The following is a 24,521-nucleotide window of genomic DNA, read 5'->3' as shown; positions in this document are numbered from 1 at the left end:
CTGAGGGCATCCGCGGTGACATTCAGCTGGCCCGGGATGTGCACTGCAAGCAGCCAGACCCCATGAAGCACGGCACACTCCCAAATCTGAATGGCCAGATCCACGAGAGGCACTGTTTATGTAGTACATTGACACTGCATTGTCCGTTCTTATGCAGACCACCTTGTTGACAATGAGAGATCTTAACGCCTTGAGCGCCAGAAAAATCGCCAGAAGCTCCAATTGATTTATGTGCAGGAGCTTGTCCTGGGGTGACCAGAGGTCCGAGACCTGAAGAAGATCTAACGTCGCACCTCACCCGAAAAGGGAGGAGTCTGTCGTGATCGTCACCATGGGGCTTGGGTCCTGGAACCCGACACCCACTGACAGGTTGCTGAGAGAAGACCACCAGTCCAGGTCCACTCTCATGGAATCCAGAATCTTTATCCGTTTGGAATCCGGGTCCACAGCCTGACGCCAGGAACTCCTAAGAGCCATCTGGGTCCTCCTCATTTTGAGACGAGCAAGAGGAAGAGCCAGCACGCACGAGGCCATGAGGCCCAGAAGCCTCTGGAACCACCAGGCTGACATGCACTCCGACTACGTAAACATCTGACACGTGGCCAACAAATCCGCCATTCTGTCCCCGGTCAGATACACTCGGCAGTCGATCGTGTTCCAACGAAAACACAGGAAAGTCAGGTCCTGTGAGACAGTCATGGAGGATTTCCGCCAGCTCACCAACAGCCCAAGATGGAACAGGAGCTGAAGGAGAGACTGGAGGTTGCCCGCTGCTGCCAACGGGCAAGGGCTGCGTAGGAGCCAGTCGTCCAAATAGGGATACACATGGATACCCTGGAGACGAAGATGGGCCGCGATCACCGACATCATCTTCGTGAAGACACGCGGTGCCGAACTGAGGCCAAAAGGAAGCACCCGAAACTGGAAGTGCTCCTCTCCCAGAGAGAAACGGAGGCATCTCCTGTGTGGGTTCCAAATCAGGATATGCATGTACGCATCCTGAAGATCCACCACGCTGAGCCAATCGCCCGCCTGCAACGAGGAGCGAATCTGGCCGGGCGTGATCATCTTGAATTTCTCTTGGGGTAGGGAAAGATTGAATTGGGAAAGGTCTAGGATGGTGCGCAGGCCAGCCTGGTTGGGTTGGGCACTGTAAACAGCCGGGAGTAGAAGCCCTCCCCTCGCTCCCCAAGGGGAACGGGTTCCACAGCTCTGAGGAGCAGAAGTTTCTGAACCTCGGCCTTCAGGGAGGGTGAGCCCGACAGCTGAAAAGGAGGGTTGAGGGGTGGGGTAGGGGGTAAAGGTAAGCGGAAGCCCACTCGAACGACTGACAAGACCCATCTGTCTTCTGTGATGGTCTGCCACGCCTCCCAATGAGACGCAATGCGTCCTCCCACCGGGGTTTCGTGCGAGCGCGGAAAACCCTCATTTGGCAGGTTTATCGGTGGCGGTGCCACCTGAACCTGATGAGGAGGCTGAGGAGCGGGAGAAATACCGCGTACGCTGTCTACGGCGGTTATTCCCCGCAGGAGTATCCACTCTGCGATTTTTGCGGTCGAGGAAGCTCCTAAAACCAGAGGAAGGTCGACCTTGCGACAACGGCTTTTGAGTCTTGAAGGGAGGTTTAACCAGAACAGACAAAGATTTGCCGTCTGAGTGCCGTCTTTGGTTTTGGTGAGCTCTACATCAGTAGAAAAGTGAAAAAGCTCCTTCTCAAATGGAAGGTCCAGAACCTTGTCTTGCACCTCTTCGAGAACTTAGTGGCATGCAGCTATGCTTGCCACAAGGTATCAACCCCCAACATCAGACCCCGAGCCGAGGCATCTACGTGATGAGCCACAGCCTCCAGGAGATCCTGGGCCAAGACCCTGGCATCGGAAAGGCCTCCTCTGAAATCCTCCAGCTTCTCAACCGGGATATGCTCCTCAAACTCCGACAGACCTCTCCACATCCGCATGTTAGCTCCCGCCAAAATCAATTCTGCATTGGCCTGCCTGAGCTGCAAGGCCGAATTCGCAAAGATTTTTCTCCCTAGGGAGTCCAGGAGCTTGTCCTCCTTTCCCAAGACCTGAGTCGCCGTCGTGGAGGAGGAAGTTGCAGGTCTGGATTGCAACGTGGCCGCAGCCACCACTGTGGAGGAGGGAGGCGGACAAGACGGCAAGGCCACTTCTTCCAAGGAATGTAGCCTGTACCTCGCGTTAATCTTTTTATTTACAAAAAAGTCCCGATTGTGGCTTTTCCCAAACTCTTCGGACCTCGGCCAGAAGTCCTTCTGCAAGAACAGGCCAGTACGCTCCAAAGGAGACAAGGTGAACGCCCCAGAAAGCACGCCCTCCTGCAGAGCAGGTGCCTCGGGCACCGGAACATCTAATAAACTCATGTCCAGTACCCGGTCATGGAAAGCTCTGGTAGTGCGGGACAGGTCCTCGTTGTCCTGATCGCCTTGAGGGTCATCTGACAGGTCCGGCTCCTGCTGAGCCGAGTCAGGCACTGCCTTGTCTACTGGGGACAATGGCGGCACAGGCGGAAGCGCAGGGGGAGGCACCACGGGCAAGGGAGGCGCCGGCGGAACCACCGACGGGACGGGTGGAGCCGGAGGCGCGGGTGGACATATCTCCTTGAAAAGCCCCTTGAAATATTCCCTCATGGGGTCGGTGCGCATAAGCGCTTCAAATTTACCGAAAAAGTCGTCCTCAGGAGATTGTTTCGGAACCTGAGGAGGCCTCTCATGAGGTGGCCCGGTAAGGATGCGCACAAGGGACCTTAGGTTCACCCGAAGGACCGAACCCTACACCAGGGGCCGATGGCGTAGTTGTAGGGGTAGTACATAAAATGGCCGCCGTGGTCGTGGTGGGAACGGGTGCCATTTTGTCCTCATCTGAGGGGAACTGCGGCACGTGAGGAAGTGAGGCAGGGGTCCCCGTCGATGGATTAGGGGTCTTAATTTTAGCCTTAACGTAAGGAACCTCGGCAGAGCCGGTACTATGAGGCCTGGAATGTTTCTGCGACATACCAACCGCCAACTGAGCCTTCGAAGGAAGAGCCTCCGCACTGCCAGTAAAAGAAGAAACTTTCTTCTTTGCCCCCTCAACAGATCTGGTGTTACCACAAGAGCGGGAACGGTGCGCTGGCACCGACAGAGCCTTGCCCGGCCCCTCAGATCTGTTGGTAGCCTTAGCCTCTGTATGAGGGACCTCGGACCTGGGCCCGGTAGAAGCCTTATCGGCACGGGCCTCGAACATGCGTTCGGTAACCTCAAGCCCAGCCAAGACCTCGGGGCGTACGCCGGTTTTGTTTTTGAGGAATGCCAAAAGAACGGCCTCAGGGCAAGCTCCAGTACCCCACGACTCAGTAGAACTGGGTCTACACACAGCCCCCACAGGAGGGGCCTCGGAGTGTACTCCGGTGATCACAGGCCCCTTACGGAGACCCTCGGAGAAAACTCTGGTAGAATTATTAGGCCCGACAGGCACCTCAGGGCGAACCCCGGTAACAGAGCGATCAACACCTCTCCCGGCTTGAGAGGAACCCGGTAAGGTATCCCCCGGCCGGGGTGCTCTGAAAATCAAAGAACTTACCGGGCGTTTTTTCTTCTCGTCGATGAACGCCTGAAAATGCGAAGGAGGAGTCCGTCCGAACACCTCCTCCCACCGCTCCAACCGACGTTGAAGAGCCCGGACCGAAAGGGAGTCAGTAAAAACAAGAGTCCCAACAAAGAGGATGGGAATCCGCCCTCGCGAAGCGACAGTGACACGATGAACAGTCTGGAAAATCTAGTTTAAAAAGACATAGACAGACTAGTAAACGAACGCTAGCGAGAGCCAGAGAGGGGAAAACGGAAGAAAATCTTCTGAGGATGCAAGTGCGTCTGGCCCCGATCTTGCTGAGAAAAAGGACTGGTGGGCGATGCGCGGGGCGGAGCCAAGGTGGGCGGGGTTACGGCCGCGTGCCGGGCCCCGCGCAGTAAAGAGAGGAGGGACAAAATTTTGAAAAAAATGTGGATGCTTTTTACAAAAGTGCTCCGGTGCCGTCCCACAGGACGGAGAGATGTCCCATAAGCATGGCGGAAAGGGGACGGGACGTAGGAGTAATAAGAGAAAAGAATTCAATAACCCATATTCATTTAGATAATGGATCAATCTTAACCCAAAAAAATATTTGATGCTTTTCTACGTTTTTATACAAATCTTTATGATGCACAAACCTCAATTAACCTTGATTACATTGACAATTTCTTATCTACTATATCAAATCCTAGAATTCATTTGACTACTCTGTGATTTGGACACCCACATTGATAGTTCTGAAATTCAAAAAGCAATTAAAGATTTGAAAAAAGATAAAGCCCCAGGCCCGGATGGCGTACCGATTGAATTCTATGATACCTTCTCAGATACTCTCACCCCTTATCTTCTTCAGTTGTTCTCTCACTTTTTGGAATTAGGTGTCAGCAAAGGCTCATTTGCCGAAGCTACAATTGTTTTATTTCCAAAACCCAACAAGGACCCATCCTTAATTAAAAATGATCGTCCTATGTCGTTAAGTAACACAGCCTAAAATCTTTGCTAAAATATTATCCAATAGACTTGACAAATGTATGCCCCATTTGATTAACGTAGAACAGGTATTAAAGGTCGGTATAGTACTTCCAACACCCGTCTTCTCTTTAATATTGTAGCATTTCAACACACTCTCCCTGATCAACGTGTACTCATTACTCTTGATGCAGAGAAAGCTTTCGATCATGTGGATTGGCAATACATGTTCAAGTCACTTGTTTGGCATGGAATCCCTGCTAATTTTATTAAATTAGTTAAGATCCTGTATTCCTCTCCACCCTCTAATATGTTCATTAATGGGACGTTAACCTCCTTGTTCCCAATTCAAAGGGGTACTAGACAGGGATGTCCACTCTCCACTTTTTTTGTTTTAGCCCTAGAACCCTTCCTTGAAAGTATGAGAATCAATGATCACATTTTAGGTATTTCTATTAATTCTACTACTGTTAAGCTGTCTGCTTATGCTGTTGACATCCTGCTTTATGTTTCTAATCCCCAATCATCTATACCAAAGTTGCTCTCATCTATTCATACATTTTCAGAAATCTCAGGGTATAAATTGAATCTTGACAAATCTGAAATCCTCCCTCTTGATAGCTTCCCGATCTCGGACAGCATGGATACCTTTAGGATGTTATGCACCACAAGTATTAAATACCTAGGAATTATTGTAGCTGCAATTATTCCACACTTATTGAAACTTAATGCAGATTCTGTGATATCAACTATTGAAAGTATGGTTACTGAATGGTCTCCCTTGTTCCTAACCTGGTGGGGCAGGCTTGATACTATCAAAATGATGATTGCCCCAATCATTTTATATGTGTTGTCTATGATTCCCATTTCCTTCCCCAAAGCCTTCTATAAATAAATAAATAAAAAAAAAAGACTATTCTCCTCAAATTCCTATGGAACAATGAAAACAATGAAACACCGAAAATTGCTCTAAAAAAAACTTGAGCACCAGAAGAATTAAGGTGGTGTTAAATTCCCAGACTTTGAATCCTACCACAAAGCATTTGTCTTGAAGCAATTTATTTAATGTTTACATAATGTGGAATTATCTAATATCTCCCCAACTTGGTGTAAGATTGAATTGAACTCGTTATCTCCTTTCAAAAATCTAGAAATTCTGAACATGTCAGTATGGCCCGGCTTTAAGACTTTCCCTATCTTGCGCTTTCTTAAGATTGCTTGGTTAAGCCTACTTTCCATTTCCTCTGACATTTTGGACCGTAGCAAAGTTAGTCTATGGTTTAACAAGAGCCTACCTTTCAAAGTGGATTTTAAAATCATTTGCAGATGGTATAGTAAAGGCATCACTTGTATTCATCATTTATTTTATTACGATACTCCGATCCCCTTTCATACTCTACACTGTATCTTCAACCTGGATGATTCAGACTTTGCTGCATATACAGAAGTTGCTAGAGTAATTACCTTGGCATTACCAAATCTTTCCAATTCTTTATTTCTGATTTCAAGGTGTCAACTACCAATCAACATGTCCAAAATGGATGGATCAACGATCTTTCTAGCCAATATACTGCTGTCACTTGGGAAAAAGTACGACTACAAATCTTTAACATATCCAAAGCCACAAAGACTGCCTTTTTTATTTTGAGTAGAGCCTACCTTACTGCTAAACGTATTTCTAGATTCACTTTTAACTTGACAACCTTATGCTGGTCTTGTAAAGAATGTACGGGTGATTTTAAACACTATTTTTTACTGTAAATTTAATTTTTATTCTGGGAAAGAATTTGGATACCTACAAAAAATGTTTCATTTTACAGCACAACTCAATCTTGACAATCTAATTATTGGATCGTATGGTTACTCCGATTTAACTAACATTTCCTCTCCCAAGTTATTTCACCTACTTGTCTTCATTGGTTTTCATCTAATATCTTCTAACGGGAAAGGTTTTGATCGCTTATCTTATGCTACTTGGTGGAATTATTTATGCTACATTCACTAGAAAAGGGTTGCACCACTTCTCTGACGTATGTAAATATAATCATATGTGGAGTCCACTGATCGAATATCTTAATGCCTCCTCAGCAGTGTCCTTTTAATTTTTTGCCAATTTGTTTTGTCTGTTCTTCCTTCTCCTCTTGTGTCTTGTATTGTCCCGTCTGTTTTGTTCTTGTGTTTTTGTAGTCCTTTCAGATATTTCTCATATATTGCCTCAATAAATTCTGATGTTAGAGTTTTGCAAGGAACTTTTAGTGTATCTCTACATTTATTGTAACCTTGATACACTACGTTATGCCTTTTATTTGTTAACTCAACTTAAATTCATATCTTGGACTATTGGTTAGCAAGTATTATAATGGTTTAATTGTTGATTATACCCTGTATTTATCCATTACAAAGCCTAATAAAAATTACCTAAAAAAAAAAAAGGCGCCCAATATTAGCTTGATTCCAACACATAATTGGAGCTACTATTGGATCTCCAAACAAACTGGTGCCATATGCGAAGTTAACATCCGTGTTTGGGAATGTTTACAAAGAAGGATCAGGAGACATCTAAAAGGCATTTAATGCAAAATGGAACAAATGGACAAGGTTTTCATCTCATTAGATTGATATTCGGTGCACTATTTACTAGCTCCTGGGTCTCCCAGGGTTGGCTCCTGTCTAAAGTGTTGTCTGATAACCTGATGCTGGTATTGTCTGCTGCCCATCAAATCCTCATTTCAAACTTTATACTGCATACCATCTAACAACCAACGGAATAGCAGGTTTACCTTTCTTTGCAATGTCGAAGAAGGTTGAGGAACCAATTTCATCTGAGACATCTGTTCGGAAGGGGTTGCCAGTGCTTGCAGTTACTGATGTGTTAAGTTCAGCAGGTGTGGTTCGAAAAGGATTTCCAATTACTGGAAGTAAAGGCTGAGGCAGGGCATTGCTGTGCAAATTTGAAGAGTTAACAGCTGCAGCTGAAAAGAATACATGTGTGAGAAGTATATAATTTACTTTTGTTGTGAACATTAAAACCAGAATGCCAAAACGTAAGGAATATCACAGATACAAACAAGGTAGAAGAAAAGTCTTGAAAGCAAAAAGAAGCATGAAAATAAAATCATCAACCAATGACCTTACCCTCGAATTATTGTTACAAGAAATAATAAACGCAGTTTACTTTAAAACACCAAATTATCTAGAGGTGTCTATCAAAGATCAGTCATTAGTCCCTTTACTAATAAATGTTGCCAACCCCAAATTGTTCTGTGAAGGAACTTCCCAGTGTAGCCATGGAGGAAAGACTTAAGGGCAAGCAGTGCCATATTGTCAGGTATTTCTCCCAGAATGATAATGATTTGCTATTTATACAGCGCTTTCCCTAAAGTGCTGTACACAGAACATGTGTACATACAATTATCACCCAACCGATGTGGGTTCTCATTTATAGATCTCAGGAAGGATGAAAAGCGGAGTGGGGGGCGTGGCTAGCTAGCCATACGAGTGGTCGAGTCGCTCTGGGGCTCCTGCAGATCCGAAAAAGATCCTTGAACTGCCGCCCGCTAGAACTACAATATACTGGCCCCAAACGGAGGCACATCTGCAGGAAAGCTGGCTGCAATGGATGAGCTATGCGGGAACTGAAACCGTATTAGGAAAAGGAAGATATTCACAAAAAGCTAGAAGCGGGCTCTGAGAAAATGTTCAGACAAGATGGCCGCCTGAACTAACAAAGGACATGGGCAGAACGGACTTCGCGGACAGAGAGACCGAGCTCCGCACCGATAATCAGGAAGGAATGTGACCGGGAAGCACCTATCAGGGAATCTATATGGGCACTGAGGGAAGTGCATTTGGACACAAAGGTGCACCAACCCCAGTCACACGCAGTACGAGGACCAGAGCGCATGTACAGAGCCACCATCTCGGGCTCCGGTGACAAGGAGCATACCAGGTCCTATCTGAAACCGTAAGAAATGGGGCACACGAAGCGGGCCCCTCAGGGGAGGGGAGAGCTCATCGCCTTATCGGTGCTGTCCATTATGCATAGCCTGCAAAGACACTATAAACAGGCAGCTTCTACAATTATAACACTGCGCTGGGGATCTGACCACGAATACTGATTAGGACAAGTACTGTGCCTAAAAGTGAAAGCTATATGGGGCGAACCGGAAGAATGGAAACTGCAACACAATCTGGGCACCGTGGAACACACGCTGCGAAGTGAAAGCAGTCAGGAAAAGGTAGCAATAAGGTATGGCTACTCCTTTCGGCGCAGTGCCAAAGAAGACGCTTGAGGAGGCACAGGATAGCGGGGTACACGCTCTGAAGACCAACAGGGAAGGCCCCAAACAAGGCATTTATGATAGGAAAAGCAAAGTGGGACACAAAACACAAAATCGTGGGGCTAACAGAAAGAGGCCATCTGAATTACCAATGAACACAGGACCAAATCAGACAAGACACAGCTGATGCTGCACACAGGAGGAAGATTGCAGCCGGTGCGCAAGGGATGAACCAACAGGGGAAAAAAACAAAAGGGGCTGTAGTCGGGACAGGTACATGAGGAGGCCGCACAGAATACCGTCCTGTGGATACCGGAAACAACCACCAACATGGGCACGGAGAAATAAGGGGCATGGGTTGAAATTGGACCTAGGAATTGCATATAGCGTGTTGCGACCCGGGGGAGGGCAGAGGACTCCAGAAACGAAATGAATATTTAAGTACCTGTCATGCCTGCGCCATGGGCACATCCATTTATGCTCCATTTGGACTTTGCTGCTTAATGATTATTGTCAACTAACTACGCATACCATAATGCACCTGGCCGCAAGCATTGTTTCCTGGCCGTTCCTATTGGTTTTCTATGGAACTACACCCCCCAGAAGCCTTAGAGTCTGGTCCTGCTTCCACCAGCCCAGGAACAGAAAGGGAGGTGGCCGATTGCCTGCAGGTGTGATTCGCCAGGTGAAACCAATTAGCCTGCCTCTGTGCTGGGCTAGGCAGTATAAAGGCTGCTGCCTGCAGTGGCTCAGCCTCTTGCATTGAGAGTCCTTCCTCCACCTTTCGCGTCTGTCTTCGGATCCTTGTATGCTGTTTACCCTCACTCCTGCTTGGACCCTGCCTTGCAGCTTGTTACACCCTGCTGCCTACAGCCCCGCCTTTTGGGCTCCCTGCCTTGTTGCTTGCTCCACCCTGCTGCCTCCAGCCATAGCCTTCCAGGCTCCCTGCCTCTCAGCACTGCTCCTCTGGGCTCTCCACACTGCAGCTGATCACGCTCTGCTGCCTTCCAGTCTCCGCCCTTGCCCTGCCGGGCTCTCCACATTGCAGCGGATCACGCTCTGCTGCCTCCCAGCCTTCGCCCTTGCCCTGCCGGGCTCTCCACACTGCAGCGGACCACGCTCTGCTGCCTTCCAGCCTCCGCCCTTGCCCTGCGGGCTCTCTACATTGCAGCTGATCATGCTCTGCTGCTTTCCAGCCTTAGCCCTTGTCTTCTGGGCTCCCTGCTCTGCAGCCTACCTCACACCGGCTGCCTTAGCCCTTGTCCTCAGGGCTCCCTGCTCTGCAGCCTACCTCACACCGGCTGCCTTAGCCCTTGTCCTCAGGGCTCCCTGCTCTGCAGCCTGCCTCTCTCCGGCTGCCTTTGCCCTTGTCCTCTGGGCTCCCTGCTCTGCAGCCTTCCTCACTCCGGCTGCCGTAGCCCTTGTCCTCTGGGCTCCCTGCTCTAAAGCCTGCCTCTCTCCGGCTGCCTTTGCCCTTGTCCTCTGGGCTCCCTGCTCTACAGCCTACCTTTCTCCGGCTGCCAACAGCCCTTGTCCTCTGGGCTACCTACTTGCAGCTTATCACGCTCCGCTGCCTACCCCCTACCTTTTTTCCCGCTGGGTCCTCGGCCTAGCAGCCCTCTGCAACCTTCTACATTCGGCGGCCCTGCCCCTCAGAGTTCACTCCTTACTGCCCGGCCCTTCTGGGATCCTTACCGTGCAGTCTGCTTTACTCTGTTGCCCTAAGCCCTTTTCCTCTGATATTTCTACCTTACAGTCCCACTCCTGTGGGCTTACTCATTGCCTTCCTGCTCCTCTGAGCTCTCCACCTACCCTTCTGTCCTCTGCCTTCATATCCTGTTACTCGACTTTCCCTTCATATCCTTCTGCTAGTTTGCTATCATCTCCTTTCCTGGATTTGTCTGTTGTATCTTCTCTTGTACTGTTTGTAGACCCTTTTGTACAGAGCTTGTCTGCTGGTTCCCATCAGTCAACCTCTGCCCCTTCCCTTGTCTCGTTTCTACATCACAGACACCCATAGCTGCTGTTCCAAGTCATGAGCAAATAGCGTGGGCCTCTGTTATAGCAAACTGTGCAGAAGGCTAGAGTATTTCCAAGGTTCGTGGAATACTCTTTTCCTATATCTGCACACACCCCAAGAGGGTATTCATTCTGTATCCTTTCCCTTGCTACTCTTGCCCACTCTTCGCTCCCTTTCCTTTCCGCTGTGTGTGTTCCTATCTGTCCACTTTATTTGGCACACCACCCAAACCCTTTCTGGGTGTTCTGTGCCGCTCTATATAGAGTGCCATCCTTGACAGTACCTTATACTTAAGAAGACGCACCCTGGCCCCGGCCAACATAGGGGACAGCCCCCAACAGACCCTAGCACCAGGTGAACGGGCACATGTACACGTATAAAATATTTTGGCCCTAGATGCCTCGGGCTGCGGCGCCCGGCCATACCGCAATGGCATCTAAACTACCCAAGACAAAAAGGGAAGCAATCCACATTGGAGGATTTCACAAAAACGCCACAAATAACGGAGTGAGCCAGGAACAAAGAGGAGCTCGCAGATGGATACACCTCCGACACATAGCGATCAGCAGATTCTAGAGGCTATTGCGGACTTGAAGGTGGCATGGGGAACGAAACTGGACACAGCAATGACTACACAAAGTCGCTCGAATCCAAAATTGATGCAGTACAAGTGTATGTAAACTTATTGAGACAAGATGCGAGGTCAACAGCGGAACGCACAGGCGAATTGTAAAAAAGAAGTGAAATCGAACACAGCCGCCTGCGCGTCGCACGCCTCAGAGATTCACGCACTGCGACAACAAGTGTACAACCTGGAAAATAGGGCTGGGGAGGCCAAAGGACACGCACAAAAGAATTTACGTATTGTGTGACTCCCAGAGAGGGAGGAAGGATCGAATCCCACTGACTATATTGAGAGCATGCTGTTGCAAGAAAGAGGGATGGGCACTCACCCAAGGATTTGTGGTGGAGAGAGCACATGGAGTCCTGGTAAGGAGACCCTCTCTGGGAGCTCCCCCGAGGCCGATCATCGCCAAGATGCTGAATTACCGGGACAGAGAAAGAATTCTAGAATACTTCCGTAAAGGAGGAACAATACAAAGAGCATCAACGTCCATCACAGTCTACCCGGATTACACACTCCAGGTACAAAGGCGATGACTAAATTTTGGAACTGAAGGAGATTGCGTGACGAAGGCTATAAATACATGTTGATGTACCAGCGAAGCTGAAGGTGTTCCACAGGAACAGAGCAATATTTTTCAAGACCACGGAAGATGCCATGGAGTGGCTGGACACAGAATTGTCCGGCGGGAACAGTTGAGCATAAGGAGAGCGGCACATAGATGTGAGGCATTGGTCCCAGAGACAGAGGTGCTGTAGAAACTATGACTTTGGGACTTGATTATAGACCTGTGATGCAGAATAAGGGCGAGCAGAACATTATGCGACAGAGGCAGGAGGCACAGAGAACCCACACTCATACCCCATTAGATAAGATTAGTCGGGTCACCAGTAGTTTGGTGACCCACTGCTGGGATCCTAGCACCAGCGTAGTCAGGATAGGAACAAATGCGAGATCGCCTGAGTTCCAGGGATGGAGCTGGGCAACAGTTGGGGTTGGGAAGGGTGGGGGCGGTCAGGGAGGGGAGGTTGAGAGTTTGCAGTGGAAATTGTGTGCATGGGGGAGGGAAGGGAGTTTGGGGATTTATAGAGTTATGCATTAGGGAACGAGCTTACACACACGTGCGACAGCACTGGAAGCAGATGACGAGGAGGGACAATGGAGGGGACTGGGTATGGCTGAAATATGGGGGACCTTAAGATAATTACCTGGAATGTCAGGGGCCTCAACAGTTACCTGAAGAGGAACAAGATCATGGTGTATCTAAGAAGGCAGAAAATAGATCTAGCCCTAATACAAGAAACACATCTCACGAAAGAGAAACAAGGTGATACAGAGGAAATGGAAGGGGACCACCATAGGTGCAACGTACTCGGCTTACGCCAAAGGGGTGATTACTTGGGTAGCACCACATGTCCCTTTCCAACTGCTACAGGCCACAGTGGAGGCGGATGGGAGGATGGTGGCAATAAGGGGAGTGATAGATGTTAGGGAGAATTCTCATTCTATGGCTAATTTCCCTCACCTAGTGAGTCCCCCAGCAGCTTTGCTAGATTTCTGGAGTTTATTGTTCCACTTGGTAAGAGTGTGCCTCTTTTCCCCCCTCTTACCTGTGTTTTGTCATGTGCATTACTACTTGTTGTGTGATCTTGGACTCTGGAGCACACCACTCCATGAGCCCAACTTGTTGTGTGCGTTACACAGCACCTTCAGTGCAGTAACAAGGGGTTGTCTCTAAGGCTTTCCAATGACCCCTTTTTCTGGGGCCGACTACTGACCCCCAGAAACAGGTAAAATTGCCATTAACTTTACATAGTCACTTTAAACTACAGACTCAGTACAACCCATCTTACATGGAGTACTGGAAAGGGTTAAGTCATACCCCTTGTTGTCTGTGCCTCAACATTTAGACTTGGCTGGTGGCAGTGGTATCTACCCTAACTTCTACCACGATTTACTATATAAACGTGGTATTGTTTTAGGCTATTATATTAGCCTCGAACATAAACCCGCTTGACAAAATACTCTTTTTGCTCAGGTTGGGATTAGTCGCCATTTCTTTTTGTTAAAGTCCTTCTTGTGTTTTACTTTGCGCGGCATACCAGGTTTGCTTTCTTTGTTCAACATCTTTTGGCGGGCTTCTGCCAAGAAGCCCTCCTCGAGGCGCCTGGGTGGCTAAGTGGGCTGAATGTGAGGGAGGGGTGTAGTCACCCCCTGCACAGGGTATCCTAGGAAACACAAGTTGCACTTTACCATGATTGGCTGACGTGGTTGGCAGGCTGTGTGAATGGGGGATTTTCGCATAAAAAGGCACGACTCTTGGGCTGGAAGTCAGAGTCGCCACTGGAACTACAAGGAACCGAAGAGCAGCGGAGAAGACGACGGCTGCTGCAACTACCCCGTCCCGGTGAAGCCCTGCTGCAGTCCTGAGATATCTACCTTTCGACGACCAGAGAAGATCCAGTCCGGATTCTTCTTCCCTTGAGCATGGTGGGGTCAACCAGCTCATCTTCCACAGCCAGAGGATCCTCTTCGTGGTCGTAATCGCTGCACCCTGCTGTAGTGGTCCGGATAGCCATCTGAAGAGCCTCCTGTTTTAAAGGAGCGCACCTTTTATTCACAATCGCATATGCTGGCTTCATCTCTGGTACAGACCCCTCCAGACGTCCTTCTCGTCTCCACGACCGAAGCCACAGGAACCGTGGGTCTGCAGGAAACTACCAGGAACAACTGCCGTGGCACCAGCTTCTTCATTGAATAAGGTACTGTTTCTGCTGCAAGGAACTAGGGTGAATCCCTTTTCTCCTCATCCAAGGCTTACCCTCGTCTTCCATCAGCAACGTTGAATCTTGAACTATCCGACAGTGTGATCATCGACAACAGGAACCCGGTTCTACTTGATACTGGCTCCGGCCTATTGACTTTTGTATTTCTGTCAGCAAGTGCTTTCCGATTCTGTCTGCCTTGACAAAAGTATTGCTTAAGATTTTTGCCCCCAACTTTCTCTGGTTAGCCCAGGTGCGAAGTGTGTTTTTGCCCCGGTAACATTCCCTGCCGCGGATACGTGTTTCGTTATGACGACCGAGCTGTCAAAAAGTGATCGCATATGTATTCCTGGTAACATCTTTTGTTTCACAACACCGGCCTGCCAAAACATTTACCTTCAGTTAGTCTGTGCCAAGAGAATTGGTTGTTTGTAGTTTTTACGTGTGGTTTTGAATTTATAGAAGTGTTGTGTTTTACAGATGGTTTAAAAATAAATGTACTTATATTTTTTTACCCGAAACCTTGAGTCAGTGTTTGCTTGAGTCACAGTAATTGTGGTCCCTTTGTGTAATCTCTGCTACTGCTCATATACTCTAGATAAGCCTGGCTGCTCCGCTACTGCTACAACTACAGGCTTGTGCTAAAGGTGAACTTGTATTACCACTTGTGGTCTTAATTGTGTGTAGTGGTCCCTAAGGGCACTGCACAGGATTCTGACTAACAATAGAAAATAGAGAAATATGCATTATAAATACATATGCCCCGAATCAAGAGACAGTGGCTTACTTCAAGACCCTATATAGCAAAATGAGACCGTACCTAGGGGGTGCAGTGATATGGGGAGGCGACTTTAATTGCATGTTACACCCAAGGGTAGACAGGTCAGACAGGAAATCAGACAAGCCCACCCTGCTGCCAAAACCTTAAAGACCCTGTTGGTAGACCTCCGGCTAGAGGATATGTGGAGGTTACACCACCCACACGATACAGTATTCGCATTACTCTGCTCTCAGAACTTTTACACACGACTAGACTATATGTTTGCCTCACAGGAGATGACGGCGGAAATAGTGCACTCAGAGTACAAAGCGAGGGTCCTCTCGGACCACTCGCCATTGGTCTTAACATGGCAATATTTGCCTCCAAGAGCTAGGATCCCAACGTGGCGACGCAGAGCTGAAGCATTGAAAGATGCAGTGTCCAGGGAGGACCTGAGAGAAGATAGAATACTTTGAAAATAAGACTGGGAGTGTCGAATCGGCCAGCACTCTATGGGAAGCATTTAAGGTGGTGATGAGAAGATCAGCTGTAGCCGAATCCAAAGGGCTGCAGGGAGCCATACTAAGGGAACTGCAGAAGGTAGAGGGCAAACTAGAGACAGTTTTGGGTAAAGGAGGTAACTCCCGGGAGAATGCTGAAACCATAAACCAATTGCAGCAGGAATGCGCAGGGCACTGGGAGAGATTTTGTAATCTAAACTATTAGAAATACATAGAGACAAAAACGTGGGGGGAGACAAGCTGGGGAGGTTGCTAGCATGGTTGTACAAAAATGAGACCCCCCCCCCCCCCCCAAGACCAAAGATCAGAGCAGTAATGGGGGAAGAGTGGGCAAATATTGGATACCCAAGAGGGCGTGAACGTAGAGTTCCTCAAATTCTATAAACGACTGTACGGGGACGTAGGAGGGGGTGAAAGTAGCGAGATAATGGAAACAGAGGATATTGGCCAGCCAAAAAGTGCTGAAGAGCGTGCAGACCTATATGCACCAATTACATTGGAGGAATTAGAAGCGGTGGTGGAGCAACTAGCCACCAGCAAGACCCCGGGAGCGGATGGACTCCCAGTGAGTTTTACAAAATGTCTAGTAAAGAAGTGCTCCCCTCGCTGCTCGCGATGTTAAATGAAGCATTTGAAATGGGGACATTAACAGAATCCCTGAGAGAGATTGTCCCACTCCCCAAACCTAATAAGCCAAGCACGGACTGTGGGTCGCACAGACCGTTGTCTATGCTGAACCAGGACAGCAAGATACTCATGGCTGTGTTGGTAAACAGAATGAGACAGGTCATAAGCAGATTAATACATCCGGATATGTCCCGTGCAGAAGCATATCAGACAACCTCAGACTGCACCGGGTCATAGGGCACACAGTAGGAGACTCGAGCGAGACTGCAATTATATCACTAGTTGCAGTGAAGGCCTTGGACTCTATTAAATGGCCTTGGCTGATGGCAGCTCTTAGAGGATATGAGATGGGACCCGGGTACCTCAAGTGGTTGAAATTACTATACAGTGCACTGCTAGCAAGAGTAAAAAAGGGAGCGATTATCTCAGAGAATTGGCAACTCAGTAGTGGCACCAGACAGGGATGTCCTTGGTCTACGATGCTGTACATCCTAGAATTAGAACCCCTGGCAATATACCCGAGACAACAATACGAGAAAGTCGGGATTTTTTAAAAAAGGGGGTCCACACTTAATTTCAATATATGCAGACGACATGTTACTATACCTGAGATACCCTGAGGAAAATCTTCAATGCATTCTAAAAGCAATGGAGCGCTTTGTGTTGCTTTCTGGCATTGCAGTTAACCCCAAGAAATCGTGTATATTCCCCCTCGGGAGGTGTATATAGGGGTCCCGCGGGAACACCTGCCAGTCTTACAAATACTGTGGGAGACCAGCACGTTTAGATACCTGGGGATTGACTTTTATCACACGGTGGAAGCAGAATATAAACACTCAGAAAGCGGTAGTGAAAATTGAAAATAGCTTGAGGTTCTGGACTAAGCTCCCCTTGGCTATGATGGGGAGGGGGGCGCTGTTGAAGATGGTGGTATTGCCTAGGCTAAATTCTTTTGGGAACATGCCATATATGACACCAAAGCGTTTCTTTGTTAAACTCCAGAGCATATGTAAGGGCTTTATTCGGCATGGAACTAGGAACAGAATTGCCCTATGGAAGTTACAGAACACGTATGATAAAGGGTGTATAAAACTGCCTAACTTTGAGATCTATTATTTGGCCAGTCAACTGCAATACGTGGCCAAATGGTTAATGGAAGACACAATATCAGAGTCCAGACTGTTAAGATCTGAGTGTGACCAGTTTTTTCTGAAAGTAGTGATTATGGCTGCCCAAACCTGAGCTAAGAGGACGCCCGAGGATGTTGGAATTGGGTTGGAAGATATGGCGCAAAGCTTGTCAGGTCATGGAGAACCCTACCCCGTGTTCTCCGCAAGTGCCATTAGCGACACTGACCGGAGGAGACATGCAACTGAGGAAGACTATTCTTAAGCACTGGGAACAAGTGGGGATCGCAACAATGGGAGACATATGGCAGGACGGGGAAGTAAAGAAATTCAGGGTGCTGGTAGAGTAAACGGGTTTACACGTAGGGCAGCATATTACTTATATTAGAATGGTTCGGCGAATCAAAGAGACATGGTCTGACATACTGGAAGATCAACCTAACCTGGCCATAGAAACTATATATGATATAGCAGAGGGAGGGCATAAGGTTTCTCGAATCTATGAGCTGCTGATGTCCAGGGTGGACCCAATTAAGACGAGATTGGGAAGAGGAAGCCGGGGAACTCATGAGTGACTGACTATGGGAGCGGGCTCAAGGGTACCATAAAAAAGTGTCCAGGAACGCGAGGCTACAACAAATACAGCTATATGTAACCCACAGGGCATGCATCACTCCCCAGAGGATAGATCGGTTTAAGAACGCAGAACGACAAACATGGCAAAAAATCTGGCGAAGAAAACGCATGGATGACATGTTTGGGGCATGTCCAGAAATTGGAAAGTTCTGGGGAGAAGTAGCCCACCGATTAAACGAGAAAGGGATTAAACTAAACGTTGAACTTAGTGTTGACATGAGTGGTAGGGTCCCCTGACCGCACCAATTTAAACATGTGAGCAAGCTTAAGGACTTGGCATATATACTTGCCAAGCGCAGAATTGCCATGGGCAGGAAAGCATGCAAAAGACCAAAGGAAGAAGTTTGGTGGAGTGACCTCCAGAAATAGACCAAACCAGAAACGGCGGTATGGCATGAAGCGGTTAGGAGGGGCGGAGGAAGCAGAAACCCTGACGGCCTGGAAACAGTGGCCACATTGTATGGGTCCACCCAGGACTGCTTAAGCGATCAGGAAACTTTTGAAAATATGGAAGGGGAGGTTGCCCCGGAGGAAAGAAGCAGAATGCGAAGTGGAGTAGACTCGAGTTGGGGGGAGGGTAAGGGTTAAGCGATAGATACTTAACGATATTACATGATGCTAAAATATCATAAATACTGCTTGTTTTGTTTGTTGTAAAAACCAATAACATTGTTTTTTTTAAAAAAAGGATGAAAAGCGGAGTTGGATTAATGCGATTCACCCTGCAGATAAAACACAGATAGCTGCAGCAAGCAGTCAATCCACTGAGCTTTCTTAGCAGCTCTCATATGCTATAATGTGAAACACTCTTAATTTGTGGTGTATTGGCTGGCATTGCAATGCCAAGTAATATCATAAAATGTGAGTTATTTGAAAATTGCAATGGTGTATTATACATATTGCATGTCAAGCAAGATATGGAAAGGGGTGAAATAGGCCCCAATACGTCTACTGTATGCAAGGTACGGCTACAATATGGTTTAAGACACACATGGTGGCAACAGTAAAGACAGAAACAAGTGATCACAGTTCAAGGGCGTTTATTAAACTGCAAAGGTAGGTTGGAAAAACTCCTAATCGAAACCTAAATCTAAGATGGGAGCAAGCTTCGACAGAACAAAAATAAGGCAGCCCTTGTGGCGTCTTGTCAAAATAAAAGGGCCGATACTAACAAACCTACTGCTAAATCCTTACTCTAAATACAAAATAAGTGTGGGACAATGTTCTTAAGAAAGAAGGAAGTATTCACAAATAAGTCCGGATGCGGTACTGGAGGTCTCCCTTCCCAACATTTTCAGCACAGGACAAGGTAGGACTTCGGAGCACAGTACACGCTCAAGCTTTCCCAACACAAGTGTTAAGAATTGATGTAGGTACTCAGTGGGAGACTACACAACCCTTGTTCCTCTTGGTATTAGATAAACCACCTATTGGTATAGGTCTGTACTACATAAGTTGGTAGTGTGACTGAGCAGCCAGACTTATCTCAAGTGGGGGCAAATTAGAGCTGTAGCAATGAAATCCACCAATGCAAATATCCAAATAACACTTGCACTCAAGGTTTAGTTAAAAGAATTATTTAACGTTAATGTTTAAATAAGCATTCTTTAAAAAGGGCAATGTATGCCACTATCAAATATACTTTAAATACTTTCACAATTAACACAAAGCTAGTAGATACTCTTTAGAGATGCTTCTTGCACACTTCCGACACCCTGAGGTGACTTCACTAACTAGGACAGTAATTGCATTTATCACTAGTACACTTTGTAAATTCTGAGGTTGGTAGGAAGAAAAGGTTAAAGAAGGAAAAAGGTTAAACAGGTTCTCAAAGCATGTGAGCACTTTAAATATTCCAATGAAGTATAGATTAAAAACCTTTTCCAGCAATATTAGTTTAAAATCAATTTATCACCTATAAGGGACAGTACGAATCAAAGTCAACTGGAATAGAAGGGTCTGCAGGGAGCCAGGACAGCCAAAGTCAATTGGAGCAAAGTCTATGAAGGCGAGGCACTTCTTAGATGGTAAAAGTTACTTACCAAATCTGGTAACTTTCTTTCGATGGGATGTTCCTCTGACGTATTCCAAATCTATGACATGTAATGTCCACAGATGTGCTGCTTCGGAAAATTTCCGGCAGAGGGCATCCTGCGTTGATGGCGTCGATCCCAGGTTCCTCGCGAACCCCTTCGAGGTTCGACGTCACCGGATGTTATATATAGGACGCACGACGCCCGTAGCCTCAGTTGTAGTTTTTTCCCCAGAACATGTGGCACCAATCTCCTGCCAGTCTGACTGCAGATAGCATTGCGGAAACGTAAGCTGCAATCACATAGGAAATTCTCCAGAGGGGCAGGTTGGGAGGGCCATGTGGAATACGTCGGAGGAACATCTCATCGAAAGAACATTACCAGATTTGGTAAGTAACTTGTTCTTCGAGGGGATTGTGTCCTCCAATGTATTGCAATTCTATGACAGACTCCGAAAGCAGTACCAGACTATGGAGGTGGGAAAAGACTTTAGAATACCCAATCAAACGGCGGACTAAAGAAACGCCTTACCAAAGGTCAGATCCCGCCCGTGGATTAAATCCAGGGCATAATGTTTGACAAAAGTATGTACAGAAGCCCATGTGGCTGCTTCAAAAATATTTCGGATAGAACCTCCCGCTGAAGGGCAGCGGAGGTAGCCACTCCCCTAGTAGAGTGAGCACGTAATCCTACCGGAGGGTCCTTAACCGACAGATGGTAACAATCAGTAATAGCAAGGATAATCCACCTTGACAAGGTCTGTTTGGCAACAGCCAGGCACAAAAGGTGTCCAGCATAACCGATATAGCTGATCGTCCACTCTGACCCGGGACATCCGTGAAATATAAAAACTCAGCTCTCCTAGGATCCAACCTATGGGGCCTCTCCTCTTCCTTGCCAGGATGCGGAGGATAAAATGCCGGAAGAACTACCTTCTAGCTTAAATGAAATTCAGACAGGACATTCAGCAGAAAAGAATGTTGCATCCGAAGGACAACCCTGTCCTTATGGAAAACAGTAAAGGGCGGCTTGGCTGAAAGTGCCTGCAACTCACTCACTCTGCGAGCGGATGTAACCACAACTAAAAACACTGTCTTGAAACATGTCTCAAAGGACAAACGTGCAAGGGCTCAAACAGAGCACCCATCAGTAACTTCAAAACCAAATTCCAATCCCAAACCGGCACCTGGAAAAGGGACGGCGGAAACACATTAGTCAGCCCTTTTAGAAACTTCGAAATCAAAGGGATCTTAAAGTAAGAACACTTTTCAGATGAACGCTTAAATATGGACAGCGCCGCCAGGTAACCCTTAATGGTACCCACCTGAAGGCCCTTGTGGGCTAAGGAAAGCAGAAGAGCAAAACCATAGGAATGGAACATTGGAAAGGATCAACCTGTCTCCTGCACCAGTCGCAGAACTCACGGCAACGGTACTGGGACTTTGTTGCTGGCCGCCTGGCCGAAAGCAACACCTCCATCACATCATCTGGGAGGTCCCAATCCTTGTATCTCAACCTTTCAGATACCAAGTGTGAAGGTCGAGGGTCCCGACCTCTGGATGGAGAACCTGGCCCCTCTCCTTTGAGAGCAGATCCTCACGGTAAGGAAGACGTCGTGGAGGGCAGGTGGACATTTCGAGAAGGTCCGGGTACCACGCTCTCCTGGCCCAATCCGGAGCCACAAGGATCATGCGGGTCCCGAACCTCAGTAACCTCGTCAACACTTGAGGAATGACGGGGACTGGAGGAAAGGCGTACAGCAGCGGGAATGACCAATCCACCACAAATGCACCGCCCAAGGCTCCTCTCGGAGGAAATTCCCTCGAGCAGAATCTCTCGCACTTCCGGTTGACACTGGTGGCGAAGAGATCCACTTGCGGGGTTCCCCAAAGGGCGAAGATCTCCAGAAAGACTTCCTGAGCCAACTGCTACTCGTGAGAGACTGCGCTCTGCCTGCTCAGAGCGACCGCCGCCACGTTTGTCTCTGGCCAGATGAACTACCGAGATCAAAAGACTTTGTTCAATAGCCCAGAACCAGAGCTGTATTGCCTCCCTGCACAACGGGAGTGACCCCGCACCCCCCTTTATTGTTGAGGTAATGCAAGGCCACTGTGTTCGTCATGATCAGAACACTCTTCCCCCCCTGTACAGTCGGCAGAAAAGCCTTCAGGACAAGCCTGATGGCTCTCAGCTCTAACAGGTTGATGTGGAGTCTGGACTCTCACGGAGAAAAACGACCGCCGACGGTCAGCTCGCTGGCATGCGCACCCCATCCTGTGAGGGAAGCATCCATCACAATAGTCACCTCCGGCCATGGTTGCCAAAACTGTTCCCCTTTCAGCAGGTTCCTTCCGTCAGCCCAGCAGAGAAGATCGTGTGCGACCGAGACCAGAGTCTGAACGGGATCCGACATCTTGCCCGAGAACTGGGACCACTGCAGTTTGAGAGCCCATTGCAGACATCTCATCCGCAGTCTGGCCTCCGGCACCAGAGAGATGCAAGATGCCATGAGGCCCAGCAACTTTAGGAAGTCAAAATCCGGGAGACACTGGGCACTTTGAAACTTGTCCACCATCTGCACAATGTGATGAGCCCTGACCTGGGGAGGCGAACACTTCCCTAGGAATGTGTGTAGCACAGCACCGATGTACTGGAGCTGCTGGGAAGGCGTCAAATGCTACTTCTTGAAATTCAGGGAGAAGCCCAGCCTGTGGAGGGTGCGGCAGGTGAGACCGAGATGATCCAACACTTGCTTGGAAGAGCGTGCTCGGATCAGCGAGTCGTCCAGGTAGGGGTAGACTTGAATCCCCCCCCTGGCCTGAGGGATGCTGCCACCAACACCATAAGCTTGGTGAAGACCCTCGGGCAGAGGTCAAACCGAATGGCAGGACCCGAAACTGAAAGTGAGTCGCCAGCCGCAAACCCCAGGTACTTCCTGTGCTTGGGCACATGAAAGTACGCGTCCTTGAGGTCGAGAGACACCAACCAATTCTGAAGCTGAAGGGCCTGGAGGACCCGAGAGAGTAACCATCTTGAACTTGTCCTTCCTGATAAGTTTGTTCAACCAACACAAGTCTATGATCGGTCTCAACCCTCCGTCTTTCTTGGCAATCAGAAAATATGGGGAATACCAACCCTTGTTCCTCTCTGCCATAGGCACCAGTTCTATGGCACCTTTCTCCAGCAGGGATAGAATTTCCTGCGCAAGGAGCGGATCCGGATGCTTCAAAGAGAGCTTCCCCGGTGGATTGTCGTGAGGCCGCTGAAGGAAGGGAAGGCAGTAGCCGTGGGCTATGGTATCCAGAGCCCAGGCATCTGAAGTAATGGTCCGCCATTCTCCGAGATGCTGTGCGAGCCTGCCCCCAACCGGCGAACCATGGGACGTGGCCTCATGACTGCGATGTAGCAGCTGCGCCTGAAGGTAAAGAGGCAACTGCCCGAGCAGCTTTGGCACCACTAGTTCCCCGACCACCATGGGTATTTTTTGCTGCCCCCTTTGACTGGTAGCCCCTCTCGACCTACCAAAACAGGAGTAGTACCGAAAGGAACCTCCCCTCCATTGCTGTCCCCTAGGACGAAAAGGCAGAGGTTGTCGCACTGCAGCGCTCAAAGACTTCGCTGCAGCTTTGGAGGTCTGCATCCTCTCAAGGCTCTCGTCAGCCTTGCTGCCAAAAAAATGAATGCCGTCAAAGGGCATGTTCAGAAGCTGGGATTGCACATCCAGAACAAAACCAGACTTCCGCAACCATGCAAACCTGCGTATCACGGTGCTCGCGCCATGGACCAGCCGACACTATCTGCCGTGTCCAAACCCGATTGAAGGGATTCGCACATAGCATCCTTGCCGTCTTGCACGAGGGACAGAAAGCCATCCCTTTCTTCCACCTCGGGAATATGCTCAGCCGCCAAAGACGCACAGTTCCACAGAGTGTGTGTAAACTTTGCCAAGGCACAAGTGGAGTTGGCTGACTTAAACACCATACACCCCGCAGAAAATATCTTCCTTGCCCAACCATCAAAGCGCTTATCATCCCCATCAGGAGGGATGGTAGGGTATGCAGCCTGCTTCGAGGTGGCCGTAGCTGCCTGCACCAAACTCTCTGGAGTAGGGTGTGCCGATAAGTAGCAGGGGTCACTACTGGAAGGGCGTTTTTTTTTCTCGGAAACGACTTGTTAACTGCCAACAGACTCTCCGGAGCAGTCCAAGCCAACGCCGCCACCCTCCTTTGCAAACCCATGTGAAACGGCAATACCGGGTCAGTGGACGGACCCTGATCCAGGATATCAGTCAAGTCATCCTGATCAAACGCCACGGGGGGGGGGGGGGACACCACCCCAAGTTCTCAGTCACCCTCGACATGAGACACTGATAATAAGATTCAGCATGCGCCCCAGGCTCCGGCCGGCCAAACTCTACCTCCGGAGAGGTGTCGAGGCCACTGGCGTCATGCAACGACTGACGGAGTTCATCCATCTGACTATGCCCAGACGAAAGGTCATCAGGGACCTCAGGATGCATAGGCAAGCCCACCTCCTGATCAGACAGTTCAACAACCTCTGAAATTTCTTGCAAAGGTTGGAAAATACCCAAT

At 48.4% G+C, this 24,521-nt stretch overlaps 1 protein-coding gene across 2 annotated transcripts in view; it reads right to left on the bottom strand.

Annotated features, from left to right (window-relative positions):
• SHARPIN (SHANK associated RH domain interactor) overlaps positions 1-24,521 on the bottom strand; it is a 1,065,128-nt gene that overhangs the window by 950,498 nt on the left and 90,109 nt on the right. For both annotated transcript variants that reach the window (XM_069621811.1, XM_069621812.1), the window contains exon 3: positions 7,316-7,507. In XM_069621811.1, the coding sequence (XP_069477912.1) occupies positions 7,316-7,507 (192 nt within the window). The remainder of the gene's footprint in view (positions 1-7,315; positions 7,508-24,521) is intronic.

Source organism: Ambystoma mexicanum, chromosome 5q, assembly GCF_040938575.1.
Source record: "Ambystoma mexicanum isolate Mex_15411 chromosome 5q, UKY_AmexF1_1, whole genome shotgun sequence".
NCBI lineage: Eukaryota > Metazoa > Chordata > Amphibia > Caudata > Ambystomatidae > Ambystoma > Ambystoma mexicanum.
The sequence above is the reverse complement of the archived record's forward strand: the minus strand, read 5'-3'. Positions and strand labels throughout refer to the sequence as shown.